General features: G+C 39.5%; 1 protein-coding gene across 3 annotated transcripts in view; it reads right to left on the reverse strand.

The window, feature by feature from the left end:
* Window positions 1–220: 220 nt before the first annotated feature.
* Window positions 221–17519, reverse strand: part of NPNT (nephronectin) — a 46777-nt gene continuing 29478 nt past the window's right edge. For all 3 annotated transcript variants that reach the window (XM_057404582.1, XM_057404583.1, XM_057404584.1), the window contains 6 exons: window positions 16713–16835; window positions 14335–14949; window positions 7191–7286; window positions 6715–6813; window positions 3236–3492; window positions 221–2242 (listed from right to left, as the gene is read on the reverse strand). In XM_057404582.1, coding sequence (XP_057260565.1) covers window positions 2147–2242; window positions 3236–3492; window positions 6715–6813; window positions 7191–7286; window positions 14335–14949; window positions 16713–16835 — 1286 coding nt within the window. In that variant the 3' untranslated portion in view covers window positions 221–2146. The remainder of the gene's footprint in view (window positions 2243–3235; window positions 3493–6714; window positions 6814–7190; window positions 7287–14334; window positions 14950–16712; window positions 16836–17519) is intronic.

Consider the following 17519-nt stretch of genomic DNA (forward strand, 5'->3'; position numbering starts at 1 on the left):
TGAGACTGTTCCTAAAAAAAAGGTAGGTTGAAATTTGTCATTCTTCCTCTTGGATAATACTTATAATACTACATATAATGCTTTTTTTGTATTACAGTGAAAACAGTGAAATACACTTTTATTTTTAAATCTGGTAACAAGAGCTACTTGTCGTCTGTTGGTTCATTTCACTGCAGTAAAAACGAGAGTTCTGACCCAGAAACGAAAACAAGATTGCCAGTTAGTAACAAGTAACAGCCTCCTTTACTGATTACTTTATAATAAGAACAAGGTATTTCAACTATTCACAAATATTTCTGACATATTACAAAGTAACATAAGAAAAAGATCACAATCAATCATATTTGAAGCAAAACAGTTCAAAAATGTTTACAGATGTATTGTTTTTTTCCTTTTCAAAATGTTTGCTGGTACACTGTTGCAGGCTGTTTGGTCAAAGAAACTTCTGCTGTACATACCGTGCTTTGTCCTAGGGGACAAACTGCAGTATTCCTTTCAGAACAGTACTTAGGGGCTGGGAATACAACCTCTAACAGCCTTGCAGTTTTGTCTCTGTGGACTTTGTGCAAGGCTTAACATGAATATTTATTCATTATGATTTTAAAACATGATATGAAAGTGGTATTTACTTTATATAGTATTTAAGTATTTAAAAGATTTGAGACTCATTCCTTCTATATATACAATATGAATCACAGAATAGTTAGGGTTGGGAAGGACCCTAAGATCACCTAGTTCTGAAGCTTTAAGGCTGCACCACTAAACAACATTTTATCAATCTTTCATCATTTTCTTCAATGTTACAATTACTTTGTCAAATTTCAATTGTTAGCAGCAATGATTGATAGTGATGATCCTCATTTAAAAATATCCCAAACCAAACAGCGGAATACCCTGGGAAACTGCACACCACATGCATGATACATAACTAAAAAATTAGTCCAAAGTTCTGGTAAATATTTAGTCCCAGCTAGGTATAATAACTATTCTAGTTCTAAAGTGTTTATTATGTACAGAAGGGTTGGGTGGAATACGGATGTTTAACAAAGATCACTGAAGGCATTTCATGGTCTGAATTGTTCACGGAGTGTTTGTTAATGTGGCTGCCCTTTTGGCTTGTGTCACCTATGGGAAAGGAACATTTCTGGTGGGGTCAACAGGCGAGGACTTATAAGCCGCAGCACATTATCTTCTCCAGGCTGCTCAGTTTTCAACTGAGCCAGGAGTTTCTTGCAGGCTTGAGAGCCCTTTGTGACTTGCCACTGAGCTAAATGCAAACCTGTACAGCATTAATCAGATGCTGGTTTACACCTAAGGGTTTGGTCTTTTTGCCTTCAGCATATTACATGAAAAACTGCACCAGCGTTTTTCAATGAGCACCATTAACTGACTTTGGTAACGTAACTATTGGCATGACCAGTGGGATCAAAGAACATGCTGAACTCCCGTCTTGTACAATAAGAAAGCACAGCTGCCAATTACCTTGCAACTAGAGTCTGTAAATATTAAAACCATAAATATGTTTTGACCATACACATATACACAAAACACAGCAGTAGCAATATTACAGGACGCAGAGCCTACTCTCTATAACCGGTTCTTGTTAATACCGATGCAACACCAAAATATATGCTATTAAATATGAAGCAAACCCTTCTTCAAAGGTCGGTGGCAGTAAGCCAAAGTTCAGGTCCAAGCCCCCATTAATCTGAGGTAACTCCGAAGCTAGATCAATCCCACTGTGCCAAATCTAATCAATGAAAGAGCAGCACTGAGGGAAGATAAAGACTATCAGTTAACACTAAAACTTGCTGAGCAGGAGCTTTCTTTCACCACCATTTGTAATTCTCCCTTTTTCACAAGTGCTCTTTGCGTGAGTGCTCACCAGGCTTAACAGATGATAAAGTTATTACATATAAAATATGATTTAGGGGTAAGGATTAATAGAAACAACCAGATGGGAATGGAGTTCCTGAATCCTGGGAGATGCTTCTCCATGTTTTTCAGTGAGACTGCACTTAGCAGACCACTGTGAAATTGTCAACTCTTCAACTTTTTCTTCTCTTTCATGCAGTTCTGTTTCAAAGCCTGGTAGGAATAGCACAAGAAGGGCTAGAGGAGAACGACTACTGGTCCATTGTCTTTGCTAATGATCTTCAGAGCAGCGTCCTCTCCTCAAGACCACATCATCTAGTCCAATATCCCCAATTCTTCCTCCCCCTTTCTCCCCTTTGAAGATAACCTGGGAAGAGAAATAGAACGATTTGAATGCAAAAATAAATTAAAATGAAAGTAGCTTTGGTCAAGATAAGTCTCAACAGCAAGGAAGCCCAGGCAATCAGAACTGACTCACAAAAGCCCATTCATTTTGCTTAGAATTTTGCCTGGTTTTTCTGTTTCTTTGTAATGATTGCTAAGGTGAAGTTTTTAGAAAATTATCTGTGGTAATTACAGCCCTAATATAAATTCTGGAGCTAAATAGTGTGTGTTGTAGCCTGCTCCTACAGTGAACATTATGATGTGTGAGCTTTTTAGAGCACCTCATATATAAGTCAGAGCAAACCAGTTCCTGAAGCACCCAAGTCCCTTCTTCAGATCTGAAATAGAAACTACCTTCAAAACTGAGCAGAGGTTGAAGAAAAATGCTAAGGTTTTGATATTGGTTTATCGCCCAGTGTTTCTAAGCTTTCCATGTATTATAAGATTCTCCATGATATAAGACACACACAAGAGACAGCTTCATTTGATTGCTGCAGGTATATTGAAGAGCAAAAAACTGGGAGATTGCACATGTAACCTCCCAGCATTATCAAAATTGACATTTTCAGTATCTTTGCCCTGGTTTGGCCAGTTACAACTCCACAGGGGATGATTTTTCCTGTTTCATGGTGCTGCATTATTTAAAGCATTGTTCATGAGGAACATTAATCCAGGCCATTATCCTTAGACTGCTCTTCCCTACATGGCAAATACCTTAAAACCAACTTCATGAGGTAGATCAATACAGATAATTTGTCATTTCCCATATGTCTATTGCTACAGGTAGGACATTTTTTTTCTGCATAAAGCTTATTTGAAAAATGCACGACTCTCTTATGCTTCATGTGATTACATTGGCAGGGATTAAAGGCTGAAATTGGATCCAGAAGACAAACAGTCAAGTGCTACACCCATCTTAAGTGTCTTCAGCTTCTCACGTAAAAAATCAAAAGGCAGCTCCTGCATTGGTACTCACGCTCTTGATGCCTTGTCCTCGTAAAGTTATGTGTGTCTGTCTCCAGCCATGGCCACCATTCCTTCCCCAGACAGCTGGTCCGTGAGCACCGTTTTTCCTTACAAAGACTTGGAGGGTGCCAGAATGCAGCCCAGACACTTTATGCCGGAACGACAGGCACAAGTCGCTGGTCTGAGCCATGTGTCCCAATGGCAGGATAAGACGCGCTACTCTTCCTTCTTTGCCTTTGGGGTCAGAGATGGTAAGGTACTGCCCCCCTGCAAAAGAAAAAGCAGTTAGCTGTGGTGAGTGGAGGGTTTTAATTCTACTGTGTTGCGGGACCAAATGCACAAGAGTCACTAAAAAAAGCAAAACATTGAAAAAGGGCTCCACAAGGTCCAGTGAGCCTTAAACAGGCAGAGAGTTTCTGGAACACGAACCAGAAGTGATGCACCTGCCTTCTGCAGGGTAAGGCTTTTACAGAGCTGCTCTTCCGTTTACATTAGTATCAGGTTAGGTCTTACCAATCTAATTTCTGTTTTGCAAAGCAAGTAAAACCTCTTTTGAAAATGGAAACTTCACTTCTGACAACAACTTGGTGACTGCATGGTTTCAAACCCACAGTGACATTAAAGCTACTGTGAACTTTTACGCACCTTGTAAACTGCAGTTTTTTGCTACGGGATAGATGAATGAGGCAGCCAGCATAAAGGATACCATGTAATTGAGCTATGGTTCTGTCCCTTTTTTTGGGAAGTGTATTAACAAGTTAAGTCTCAAAGCATATCCATTTGCAAACACAGATAGCTTTTTTGTTTAACCATAATTTAAACTCCTAATCTGGATTACGTACAGAAAGATAGAAATAACATTGATTTCCAAATGGCTGTTAACTTGATACACTCCCTGAAGTCTTCTCTAACAGTAAGTTGTCACGGAACATCCATACTTATTCAAAACTATATTATTATCTCTGATCATGTATGAAATAAAGATGCCTTCATAAAAACACCTAGAACATGAACATGAAAATTAGAAGATCCTAGGAATGGCAGCATCCAACAAACCTAAGGTTAATGAACTTAAGTTAAAGTTTGCAGTTAGGCTCCTTAGTTGAAACTAATGACATAGAAATCCTGGGGGGGGCTGTAATAGTATTGCTATACACAGTCTTAATTATAGGATAGAAAAATATTTTTCATTTAAATTGTCACCCTGCTACTACTCAACCAGAGCTTTATGGTTTTGAAAACTTCTTTTTGAAAGCCACCTCACACCTCAGGTGTGATTTAATGACACTGAACCAAGGGCTTGTTGCACACCGAAAAGGAGAGCCAACCTTGTCTCCAATTCCCTACTACTACATAGGGTTTTAAGTTCTTCAGTCTTTGTGAGATTTAATAAAGCAAAGTATTATAGTGCTGTCTGAGCCCCCAGATCTGTATTTGGGCATGAAATGGGATCCATTTGCCCAAGGAGCTGTTACAGTTTTTGGCGGTGGGTTGTTTTTTGTGGGTATTTTTAATATGCATTGGTTTTGCCTCAAGGTCACTAACTGCTAAAATAAGCATAATAGAGTTTAAATAACTGCACCTGTTTGTTGTAGATACTATTCTATCACTACAAAACTACTGCCTTAACTCATTAACTGCATCTGTTTCAGATAGTTACAGTGACCAAACCCAATCAATGGGAAACAGATTTAGGTAAGCACAAAGCCAACATACGCCTGCAGGAAAAGGTCCCCTCACATCAGCATTTTCTGCATGCAAGATAAGCTTGTAAGGCTTCATTCAGCATGGCACCTTTCAAAATGCATTCTGATAAACCAATAAATAGCAAACTTTGAAAGGTGAAAGCAAACACTCAGGAACAAGCTGTGAAAATAAATCCTTGCAACAAGGTATTGCAGACAGGAGGGTGTGGGTGGGTGACTTCAAGGGACTAGTTTTAACAGGTTATGTCAACAGCAGCAGAACATACACAGGAAACAAAAAGCTGGGATTGTCCCTGGCTGGGAAGCAGCGCAGGAGGGAAAAAAAAAAAAAAAAGGCTAAAAAAAAAGCCAGTTAAAAATCATACTTCTGGGACTGTATTAACAGCAACTTTTGAGCACAGGTAATGTATATGCTTTGAGTGACCTTCTCAAAGTGGTTTTAAATCCATTTACCAAGAAGATGTTTGGATTACATGTGATCTTTACAAATGCCAGCCTGCACGCAGGAGACAGCTGCCTGTTCTCTCATCTGCAGGAGGAAGGAGCTCTGCTCTCTGAGCCATTCCTGAGACTTTATAAGTGTTGTAAGCAGCACAGGAGACACTAGAGCATGCCTGTGATGGGGCGGGGGCCTGCCCAGTCAGTGAAGACAGCACTCCCACTTAGCCAGCTAAACAGCCTGGAAAAGGTGCCAGGTCACCTGCTGCGGTGGCAAATGACTGCCATCAAGGGCACTGTAAGGCAGACATCTGTGATGAGGTGCTGCGTAAGGAAATGGCTCTCAGTGCCCTCACCCTCCCTCAACTTAACCTGTAACGTTTTACCGCCTGAGAGCACGTTTCCTTCCGAAGTCCGCCATCCCCTCGCATAATGTAAGCATTGTGCACTTCAAAGGCTGCTCTTCTGGGTATGAAGTAATCCCATCATTATGGGGAGCCAGAGATGTGTGTCTAATCCCCAGCACTATGGGGCAAGCTCTGCTGGGGGGAGGGTTCACAGGCAGGGACAACCAACCTCTCAGTGCCATACAGTAAAATCAGCAGGGGACAAAGTACAACCAGCTTCCAGCAGTGCAGGTGTGCAGTTCTGCTCAGCTACAGTGGCAGAGGTGAGTGATTACAAGTGGTTGCTGCTTTGGCTTCACCTATACTGCAAGTGGCAAGTACGCACTCCCTCTGATATTCATTGCAAGGTCCCTTTTTACCATCCCAAACATACCCAGTCTCTGCATGTTAGCACCTAACTTGTCTTCATTCCAGTTACTCAACAGTTTTCCTATATACATGTTGTTGTAACTTGGAGTAAAATTCAATAAAATCAAACTGAGAGGTTGAAGTAGAACATTATATTTGGCAGCAGAACAAAGACTATTCCCAGCACATTCTGGGATTTTGTTCGTAATACGGAAATAATTCTGTTTGCGTGGTGGTTTGAAAAATAAGCTTTGTTTCACCGTAAATAAAAGTTGTTCTCTAGTCCACATTTTTGTTCTTTTTGATTCTTTTAAGACAGAAAACCTCTTACTGAATACATTTTCTATTCCTTCAGAGGCATTTCTGTTGTGAAGATACCAGGTATGATAAAAGTGTAAATTCTCAATTACTCTTTCATGTTGGGAATCCTCAGTTCCGATTTTCACACACAGAAGAGGTGGGAATGTGAAATATGTCCTAGAATTAAAGGGAACAGAAGCTGTGTGAACTCATCATAATGCGAGAGTTGTCATCAGCCCAAGCCTAGGTGGTTCTTCACTACAGGATGTGATTGTACAAAGATATCTTACCTGACGCATCTCTCACTGGCTCCCAGTGCAAATCATCCTCTTTATCCCTGATCCATCCACACAGTCCGCTGTCAAAATTACAGCTGTGTATCAGCACACCTAGGCACAACAGAGAAATGAGTCAAAAACACCCTAAAAATCCCCAAAACACAACGATTTGGACTGTTTTGCTTGGGGAACTACAGCAATTTCATTTGTGGTTGACACCAGCAATGAAAATTAAATGCAGCAGAAATAAAACTAAAACAGTAAAAAGGATGTTAGTGTTGTTATTAACAATTCACACTATTTTTGTGCTAAATCTGTTAGGAAATAAAACTACAAAGGTTCATGTACGTGGTGGGTTTTTTCTTTTTATTAAAGCATAGTTTAAACAAGTGGCATAAGACGTGGGAGTCCTGTAAAATCATACAAAACCCCAAGAAACCTCAACAAATCCTAAACCCTAGGCCCTGAACACAAGACATGATCTTTACCTGGGTCATCGTTTGCTTCAAATTCATCGGCAGTAATCCCTCTTTCAATTTCAAGTATTTCAAACAGATTATTGCTCACTCCAGGCTGGCGTGGAACTGTGAGAAAAGTAGGTTTTCAGAAATGAATGAGATAAAGGACGTTAGTAACCTACTGCCTTATCTTCAATAAAAAACAGCAGAGCAGCTCTGGGCATTGTGCTTCTCATGGAGAATTCAATACATTTAATTATATTTGACATGAAGATTCATAAACTTTCTGCCTATGTGATTTATGATATACATTCTAACATTTACCTTGGCACTGTTAAAGGTGATTCCAAACCGGCTAAAGGCTCTTCAAATGAGAGCGGCTTTTTAACGGGGGAAAAAAGAAGAAGAAAGGAAAAAGCTTTTTAACCTTGAAGCACACTATTCCTCTGCAAATGCTCCTTTAAATATAGTGATTTCTCAATAAAATAAAGCCATACTAAAGGCCTTATTCAAACTTCTGATCCACTCACCTTCCACAGGTGTTTACAGGAGAATCTCAACAAAAGGCTTGTACTTAGAGGGGCCCACATGTACACCGCTGAAGGTACACCCATCTAGCTGCAAAGAATTAGAGCTCCCTAAATCCTGGTCAGGATTGCACTGAGAGCTGAGGAGGAGGGGCTGTAGTGGAAGCTGGAATTCAACTGTAATCATTCTTTGTGCTTTCCAGCACAGCCTCTTCAGCTGCTGTTCTCAAGCTTCTAGGAGAAGGAACCTCTCCATGGTTAACAAGCCCAGCATTCAGCAGCCAGGACAGCCTGAAATTTAAGAGGTCTTTCTGGGAACAATGGCTGCCAAAGTCAGATGATTGCAAAGACTTCCACTTACTTCTGAAGACCCTGTATCAGGCTACGTCTCCAGAAACAACAAACTGATGTCATGCCTGATGGACAGCTGTCAACTAGAGACAAACAGATAGCACTGGATAGAGCTGTCTTGGAAATTCCTCTTTTAGAGGCAGGTCTAGTGCATAATTAACAACCGTAGTAATTGAGGCATGTCCTTAGATGTTACGAACACCTCTGGCACCTACAGTATTTGTAAGTGACATATATATTAAAAACTTGACACATTTTCCATTTGCATTGCTAAACTAAGTCTCTTCATGTCTTTATAGGCTCCTTAGGCAAGTGAGAACAAGAATTGAGATGATTTACAATTCCAAGCTGAAATAAAAGACTTGTTTTCAGGAAATCAAATCAAAGGTAAGAAGGAGCTTCTTTTGCACCAGGAGAACATGAAATACCACCACTGCAAGAGCTCTTCTACAGGTAGGAGACAGAGGAAAGCAAAAAATAAGAATTGAGGACCTTCTTGCTTTCTGGAATTAGGACAAAATAAGCAGCCTGATAAAAAGGTTGACTAAATGCTAATGTATTTTAGAAGTAATACTACAGGCTACAGAGCTTGGATGGAAATTTTGTATAATTAAATAAATAAAATGCTTGAAGTCTGTAGGAAACCGTTTAACACCTTAATATTATAGTAGTTTTAAGAATCAGTACATCTCCTTTTTTAATCCTTTGTGGATTTTGGATTATGTCTGTTTGCAGTCTAGGATATTGATGCTCACACAGCCTCAAGGACTTCAGGCTGGCTTGGGTAGTAACGGCCTGTTAATTGTTTGCAATAGTATTTTTGCTGCTTTGTTTAATGTGATTTGGTTTTGTTTTTGCTTAAAGGATTAGAATTTTGAAATCAACATGAAGAAACCTTACACGTGTGCAGTACCTTCATGCACAAACACTATCTTCATTTCTAATACACTGCTATTTTATACATCCATGCACACACACCAGCATTCTCCAAATGAAAGCTGATACATTTGCCTATAATTAAAGCTCCACAAAAAATATTTCTTCAAAACTTTTCCCTAAATTCCTCCCCAAACACTGTTGTTATGAACTTCTAGAAGAATGTGTTGCAAAGCTTTAAAGCACTCATTTCAGTGCTCGGACCCAATTAAAGGAACGTGCGCTCGATACGAAACAAGAATTACCATGAGAGATGCAGGACTCTACATACAACTCATGTGCACACTTCTTTTTTGCTGCAATAACTAATATGTTGAGTGGCTATCGTGGGAGAGAGTATTTGGCTCAATTATTTTCTGCAAGCTTTCCAAGCCGTTTCTGTGTACTTTATATAGCATATCAGTGTGCTTTTCACTTAACTTCAATGGTTTGATAAAGCTTGTTAAATATAAACTTGGCCTCTTTTTCTTGGAGAATTTTATAAGCTTTGAGTGAGCCAACACATCAACACTACCATATTCTCAAAGTTCATGAGCTAAATTCTTCGCAGACACATGAATGCGGGGGGGAGAACACTTAATAACTGCATAAGACTGCTTTCTTTTCAGTTTCTTAATCCTTTGGGAAAACAGTAGGACTTTCTTGTTTCATTTCCTTGCTAATTGCTCAGTTTGGGGGTATAAGAGACAGTGTGTATGTGTCAGGTTATTTGCAAATACAGAATAAGCACTGTTTTGGTGTTACAAACCCAGAACAAAATGTGCAGTGCAGCTTCATGTTAGTAATAATTATTATTAATTAACTATTAAGAATGCAGTGTTCTGCCTTACAACAATCACTGTGTTCTTACGCAATTCCATTCCACGCAAGAATCATGACAAGCTTCCCATTTGTTAAAAACAAGCAAAAAAAAGGACAAAGATTTCTGAATAGTTACAATTAAAAGTTTTTAAATTTCACTTTCCAAAAAAAAAATCCCACAAGGGATGAGATGTCACATGGAACTAACAGAAAATAGCTAAAAGGAAGGGTAGTCCAGAGGTCAGTCAGACTTGGTAAACAAGAATACATCCTGTGTTCCTCCAAGGAAGACACTGAGATATGCTGGGCTAAAAAAAAGGGCAACAGAGTTACACTTCACCCATTTTATCTGGACACCCGCAGCGTCCAGGATATGTTGCCTAAAACTCCACAGGCTCTAATTCTGCAGTGGGAATTATTTCAGGAAGGGCTTTTGTGGACTGACTCACCCTTTACAGTACCATTTGCACATAAGGGGAGATGTGCTAGCGTGCGACCACTCTGCTGTCCAATTTACCATTTCTCAGGCAGTTACAAGGCTCATTAACTTTACCTAAACCAAACATCTTATGACTTATCTTTCCAGAAGATTTTCCGAAAAGTAACCTGTGTGCTTTTCTATGAGCAGCTATTCAGGAGGTGTGAAAGTGCCAACTGAGTTCCAAGGTAACACAGCTAAAATAAGTAGTCTACAGAAGCTTGAGTATCAGATCTAGCTGCAAGATTGACAGAAGGTGTCATTTGTATGACTCCTAGATCTTATGGTTTAGGTCCAGATTACAAATAGGAGCAAAGTACCTATCATCTTAAATGGTTAAATATTAAGACAAATACATTTTATTAGATGTATTATTTATTTCATAAATATCTTCTTTAATAGAAGACAAATAAAATACTATTGTAAAATGATGCTACTCTAATGGTATCATTGAATAAAAACCTCCTCACATTCTTTGCTTTTAGCATTTCCCTTTTTTTCAACAGGTTCAAGAATCACATAACTGTATTTACTGTACTAAGGACTTTTCAGTTATTGAAAGGGGATCAGAAAGAATCAAGTTTTAATCCAATCTTTAATTTTTTAATAGCTGTTATGAGAAAAGTCTCCTAATTCCAACCTTTTTAGCTCCTTCTTAGCTTTTAGTAGCTAAGAAGGAAAGCTGCCAAACCATGATAAGGGGTTTTGTTCTTGGTCTGCTGATATCTCATATTATGCTTTAAGTTATGCTTTTCAATCTTCTCAAGCAAATCCTGATGGCAGCAGAAATTCATAGTCTTATTGAGCAGTTTGTTCTATTTGTTAGAGACTTTATCTATCTGAGTAACCAGGAAAGATTCTTCTGTACCTCACTGTAGTTTCTGTCAGCCCTCAAATAGTTAAATATTAAGCTGTTGCTGCATTCCTCCCTCATTGCCATTCCCCCCATATTCATATCAGGAGAAGATTATCCTTGGTGCCAGATTCCACTGTCTGCATCTGACTAAGTGGTTCAAAGGCCAAGTGTAAGAATTCAATTTTCAAAAATACTCATTTTTTTGTTCTCTAAAAAGGAGCTCCCCAAAGTCACTGCAGATTCATTAGAAAAGGGGTAAAGCATCTAAAGAAAAGCAACAACCCAGTAACTTTCAAAAACTGCAAAGGCATTTAGATAACATTATCGGTATTATTATAATTTGTGCTCTTTGCAGCCACTAAACAGACCAATTTCAACTGATTTCAAGCTGAGCAGCACATTCAAGAGTGCTCTGAAGTGAATGCTTAGGACAGGTTTACTCAGCGTGTGGGAATGCAGGTCAAATAGCAAAGGAGAAAATAAGGAGTCACCAAGGGTAAGCTCAGAAAAAAGGTTAAATAATGAAAAGTCAAGGTTTGAGAGATTTGATGTGGATCAGTCCTAGATCACCAAGTACATTTGCAGGATTTGGTTTACTGTGCTAGTAGACCTGTGCTAATGCACAGTGCACGAACAACCCCTTTACCATGGATTACCTAACAGAAGTAGCACCTATTCAGATCGCTACACAACGCAGCATTTACTGTCCTGCTGCTTTATCAAAGTCTGGCTAAGACTTCAGAGCCTGGGGGAGAAAAAAAAGGAAGGAATAAGTCCATGCATCATAAGATAACCTGGTTTAAAACCACAACGTCAAATACTGAGGTCCTCAGCAGATACTGAGAGCTGGGATCAGAACTGCTGGTGGTTGCTGGCTACAGTACTCTCTGTGCTGGGTTTTGCCCATCCTTATGTGATAAAATGCTACTGTTTGTGATACAACAACTCTGTATCTCTGGGACACAACAGCCCTTGGCAACACATGAGGAAGCAGCCATAATTCTTCTGAATATTGTACAAAACTGAAGTCCTACTTCTCTTCCCCACAAACTCCTACAGTAACAGGATTCAGTGGACGAATTAATACCTTACTCTACAAGCAATGCTTTCCTTGACATGGTAGCACATTCTTTTGGAACAGAACTGGTTTGCAACCAGCTGTAGGTTTCACATCCTAAACAAAGGATTTTATGCACTCACTATATAAATACCAGCAAGAAAGTGGGAGGGGACTAAGTGACTACCTAGATGATACTTTCAAAGTGGCCAGGAGTTAAAAGAGGGGGAAAAAGAGCAGAAAGAAGAGAATAAGAGATAAAAGGGAGAGGAGGAAAGGCATCAGCTTCATTAAGGATCACATTACTACATCATGCAAACTCCTATAATCTAGAGCACAAGTGGAGTATGCCTTTAGTCACACAGTTATGTCACACATATGTTTGTATCATATATATCTTTAGCAGGGAATAGCAAAAATAATATGGGATTAATGATACGTATCTACTGACTTGATCTGAGGAGCTGCCTGTCCCTGTATTACCTACTGAGGCCAGTAACAGTTGCTGGAGCTTGACCTGATGAAATCCTTCTGTATTGTGCATGAAAGCCTTTGAAGCTATGTATATCACCAGCCTCAAAGGGTGGCAGCTGACCTAATTAAATAGTTGATAAACACTTTGCAAAGATTATTTTTGCCATGTTTGTTATATATACCATAATGTAAACTTACAGTCAGAAACCAAACTTAAAACACTTCCACTTTCCTACTTCCCAAGCCCCTGTATTTGAAGCATATGTGCTGAAAGCATTAGCTTTAAAATCTAGCCTCTAGGGACAATCCAGAAAGACTAATTGTACATGATAAGCTTTATACAGGGGATTGTTATAACTCCATGAAAATAGCTTAAAACTATCCCTCTGATTAAGAATTCAAGATAACACTTGCAATGTGAGACACCTGGGAAGCGTAACACTAGAGTCGAGAATAATTGCCACATAATTCTGTATTTTTAATGACTGGTTCCCATTATGTTGAGTTTTAGGAGTCTTTACTATGTTTCTTTTTAGAATCTTTCATAAACATGTTTTTATACTTCTAACTGCATATAGATTGTTTAACAAATAACCTTGAAAAAAACAAAAGCACACTCCTATGAGTAGTAGGAGGATTTATCTTCCCAAATTCTACATCAGCTTCTGTCTCTGTTTTAAATTTACCAAACTGTCTGCAATAGATAAATGTCAACAGGGAAAACAAACTGTTTCTCACAAGGAACAAAAAAATCTACAAGAACATAGCCCAAGAAGTTACTGCACAGATGCCAAAACAACCGGAAAAACACTCCCACATTGCTAGTACACCTGCTCTGAGACAGCAAACTTTTCCTCCTACTACATCACTTCAGCAGCTTTATTGTACAACAAGCTGAAGGAGAAGGACTGATCCAGCCACCCTCCCTGGCTCTAAAATTAGAGGCAGAAATCGGGTGTTGAGTATTTCTTGGCAGATATGTGTAGCTCTTGCATATGTCAGCAATGTCTTCTGTGGTATGCACTGAAGCTGGAGTAGAAATGGTGCTGCTGATTTCAGAGAAGCTCTTAAAATGCTATGTGTTCATGCTATGAAAAGCTTTACTATCTTCAGCTTTTCATGTTTCTGTTTTCATAGCTGGGGTCTATAAAATTAGCCTCTGTTATTTTTACGCAATTTTCCCATTGCCTAGTCATAAACATTCAAACCTATTTGAATTTATACACTACAGGTGATATAACAGTCTTTAGATAATCAAATACGCTCTCACTTCTTACCATTCTTAAAGGTAAGGAAATATGTCAAGAGTGACTCCCAATCCCTGAATTTTAATCCATTTACCATTTACGAGTTATGTTGCATTTCAATACTCTTCAGTAAGACGTCTTTAATTTCTCCAAAACTTGTGTCTGCAGGCATAATCAGGTTAACTGCTTATACAAGAAAATATACTCACAAATAATCATAGGAAGAAAAGAAAAATGAAAGTTTTGGTTGAACTGATTCAGAACTTTCTTCCCACATTTTTGCCAGGTAATGAAATCATTTGTGCAGCTTTACCTTATGACCATTTTCAGTTTCATGTCTTTGTTCTCACTGATAAAGTGTTCCAAAAACCTCAAACAGTATATGCATGCTTTCACCTCACCTCATCTACAATTATGATAAATGAAAGGATATGTAAAATTACTTACTGAACACATCTCCTCGGGGTTTCTGGGGATCTACCTGGATCCTGTTATCATCTGTAATTCCTTGGGAAGATGTAGTTTCAATGGGAATATGTGAAGGCTCTTCAGCTGTTATCAAGGGAGTTGTTTGTGCTGGTAGTGTAGGTCTTGATGTTGGAGGTTGAGGTGCTGTTGGAGGTGGAGGCCTTGTCACTGGCCTTGTTGTCACCGGCACATACCTAGTGGTTGGCCTTGCTGTCAGCTGAGTCGTTGGCCTGGGTGTAGGTCGAGTCGTTGGCCTGGGTGTAGGTCGAGTCGTTGGCCTGGGCGTAGGTCGAGTCGTTGGCCTGGGCGTAGGTCGAGTCGTTGGCCTGGGCGTAGGTCGAGTCGTTGGCCTGGGCGTAGGTCGAGTCGTTGGCCGGGGTGTAGGTCGAGTCGTTGGCCGGGGTGTAGGTCGAGTCGGTCTAATCACCGGTCTTTCTGTAACAACAGCAGGTACATATGGTGGTCTGAGGGGTTGCCTTGTGCCTCCAACATCAGGAATCCTATTGGTTATACCACTGTCTCCCTTAGGGAGCGTGCTGTTGCCCTTGATTATATGATATGGATCAAGTGGTTCAATCATAACATTAGGAATAACTGCAAAAAGAATCAAAATGGGACCAAAATGGACATCTGAGTCTCTCGCTTTGGAAACTCAGCAATATGTTTCATTATGACACAAGAGTCTTTGCTGAAATAATTTCTCTTCTTCTGAATGTTTCCACTACTTAGAAACATACTTTGGCATCAGCACTGCTGAATTATCACATCTGTTTAGAAAGCACTTCTCATTACACCAGTTTAGGATGATTTAGAATGGCTGAAAGCCATCCCCACCTCCTCCCAAGCATCAACTCTCTGGAAATGTTGGCAAAACTTACCCAGAAGCACTGTTAGTAAAAACGCATGGACAGGAAGATGTGTCTTAGGCAGCCCTCTAAACTGGACAAGTTTGTACTCAGGAGCAGAGGCAAGTTTAGTAAGACTCCAGTGTTACAACTACTTCAGTCATGGATGGGCATAGGTTTGGCTTAAGAAAGTTATCTTTCAGATCCCCCCACCTCTTCTAAACTTTTCTCCTTGTCAGTAAGCATTAATCATTTTACAGAGATTAAACCTAACCCAATAGCCTTCATTTAGATCCTTCCATTTGCCAAACACCAGGAGACTAAGTAAATGACACTTTTTTAACCTCCACAAAGCAGAGGTGAACTGAATACAACCTACACAGCAGTGACAATGCCTAAAGTACCATCTCACCAGCGTTTCATAAAGAAAGGACAAAAAATTTTAACTTGGTTTCACAAGAGCAGTTTCTGCAGACATGAAACACAAGAACATCTGTTTTGTTATTTATCATTTTCTATTTGCTTATAAGCCTTTATGCCTCACCGGAGATCTTAAAAGCCCCAGTAAGAACTCCAGTCACGTATTTTGTGTACAAGTGTTTCAAGTATAACCCACAGCTAAAATGATGAAATACTGTTTGTGAACGATTAATTGTTTGATGATAGCAGGTTAAAAGGTTTTCTCTCTGGCCACCTGTTTATTACCATTCTTTTGAATACCCTGCAGGTTTTACATTATGGTACATTAAAATATAAAATGCATCTTGAGATTGCGTCCAGTAACACATGTGAAGTGTCTCCACATACGATTGCAAGCACTCAGGTTGGGAAAAATCACCTTAGCCAGAACACATCACCATAACACAGCTATAGCTAAAAGAAACAAGTCTGCAGTGGTACTGCTCTTCAAAGAGATCAGTGAGTCACCAAAGACCAAAACCCTGGTATGAACCCAGGGTTCTCAAAAAGATTAAGCAGATATCATAGAGCTGCACAGTCTGGAGGGATATCAAATGTGGGGGAGCTGTACAAAAGGGGTGGTTGCTTCTCCCAAGAGAAAGGTGAGGAAGGGAATTTTCCAACAGGGAATTCATCCAGAGAAATCCTCCCTCTCAGCTCTGCTCACATCTGGGGAGCAATGAGGTGTGGATGGAGTGAGCAGCTGAAATGGGCCAGTTGCAGAGTGCACCTAACAACAAAGTATGAGTAATATGTACTGTTTGACCAGACCTACCCTGCTTACCCAGTTGCTCTCATCCTGAAGCAATCTCTAGAATCCAGCTGTGAACAGGGAGAGGTTAATTTCTTTCTAATTATGAAAATGTCTCAGGGAAAGGTATTTTTAACACAGCATGCTAAGACTCAGAAAACCCTGACTACATTCCCTGGCCCCTTATCAAGTATTAAGAATAGTTAAGAGAAACTGAGCCTGATAGCGCTGTATCTCAAGAATTACAACATGGGACACATTTACTCTCAGAATTCCTTTCTTTTCAAAGGAGCATTACGTACGTATGCAGCTTGTTCCGTTGTCTCTGTACCCTTCTTTACACTTGCATTTGTAGGATCCTGGGATATTGTAACATCGTGAAAAACTACCACACTGATGGAGGCCAAGGGAACATTCATCTATATCTGCAACAGAAAGTTATATACAAAATCATCTACATCAAAGAAACTTGACTTCCCCTGCAGAAACACAGACAGTAGTATGGTCATTAGGAATATAGTATTACTTTTGAGAAGTTTAATAAAACTGAATTGCCAGTGGGAAAAGGAAGACCGTCACAAACCAATGTGGTGATACAAATGTGAGGGTAAAAGGGACTATTGTGCAACTCTGGCATTGCTCAGCTTATATCTAAGCATCAGTTTCAGTTATGTGGGTAGACTGCAGTTGAGATCATGAAGATCATGATTTTAATAAACACTTTACAGGTGACATAGAAAAACTGAGTATAAGAATTTGTATGTTCTTAATCACACAGGCATCAAACTGTTTTTTCATTAAATGCTTCCTCTTTTTACATCTGTGCAGATATTTCTACATCAAGTAGAAACTACTGGAAATATCTCATATGGCATTTCCATGTTTGTTGTTGGTGATGAAAGCAAAATCCCCAAATTCCAGTCCTCTGCACTGAGATTTCTCTTGAAAAAATAAATTTAAACAAATATAAAGCAATGCCTCATTGTCTCCACACAATCTTTTTTTCAGTGAAAGGATCATAACCAGTTGAGGCACTGGGTAACTAAGACAATGGGATCTAGGAACATCTTTGTTGAAGGTCATACACCAACTGCATTCCAGTCTCATGT

The sequence above is a fragment of the Pezoporus wallicus genome, unplaced genomic scaffold (genome assembly GCF_028554395.1).
Source record: "Pezoporus wallicus isolate ANWC-B61680 ecotype Strahan unplaced genomic scaffold, APGP_CSIRO_Pwel_v1 contig_1583, whole genome shotgun sequence".
Taxonomy (NCBI): domain Eukaryota; kingdom Metazoa; phylum Chordata; class Aves; order Psittaciformes; family Psittacidae; genus Pezoporus; species Pezoporus wallicus.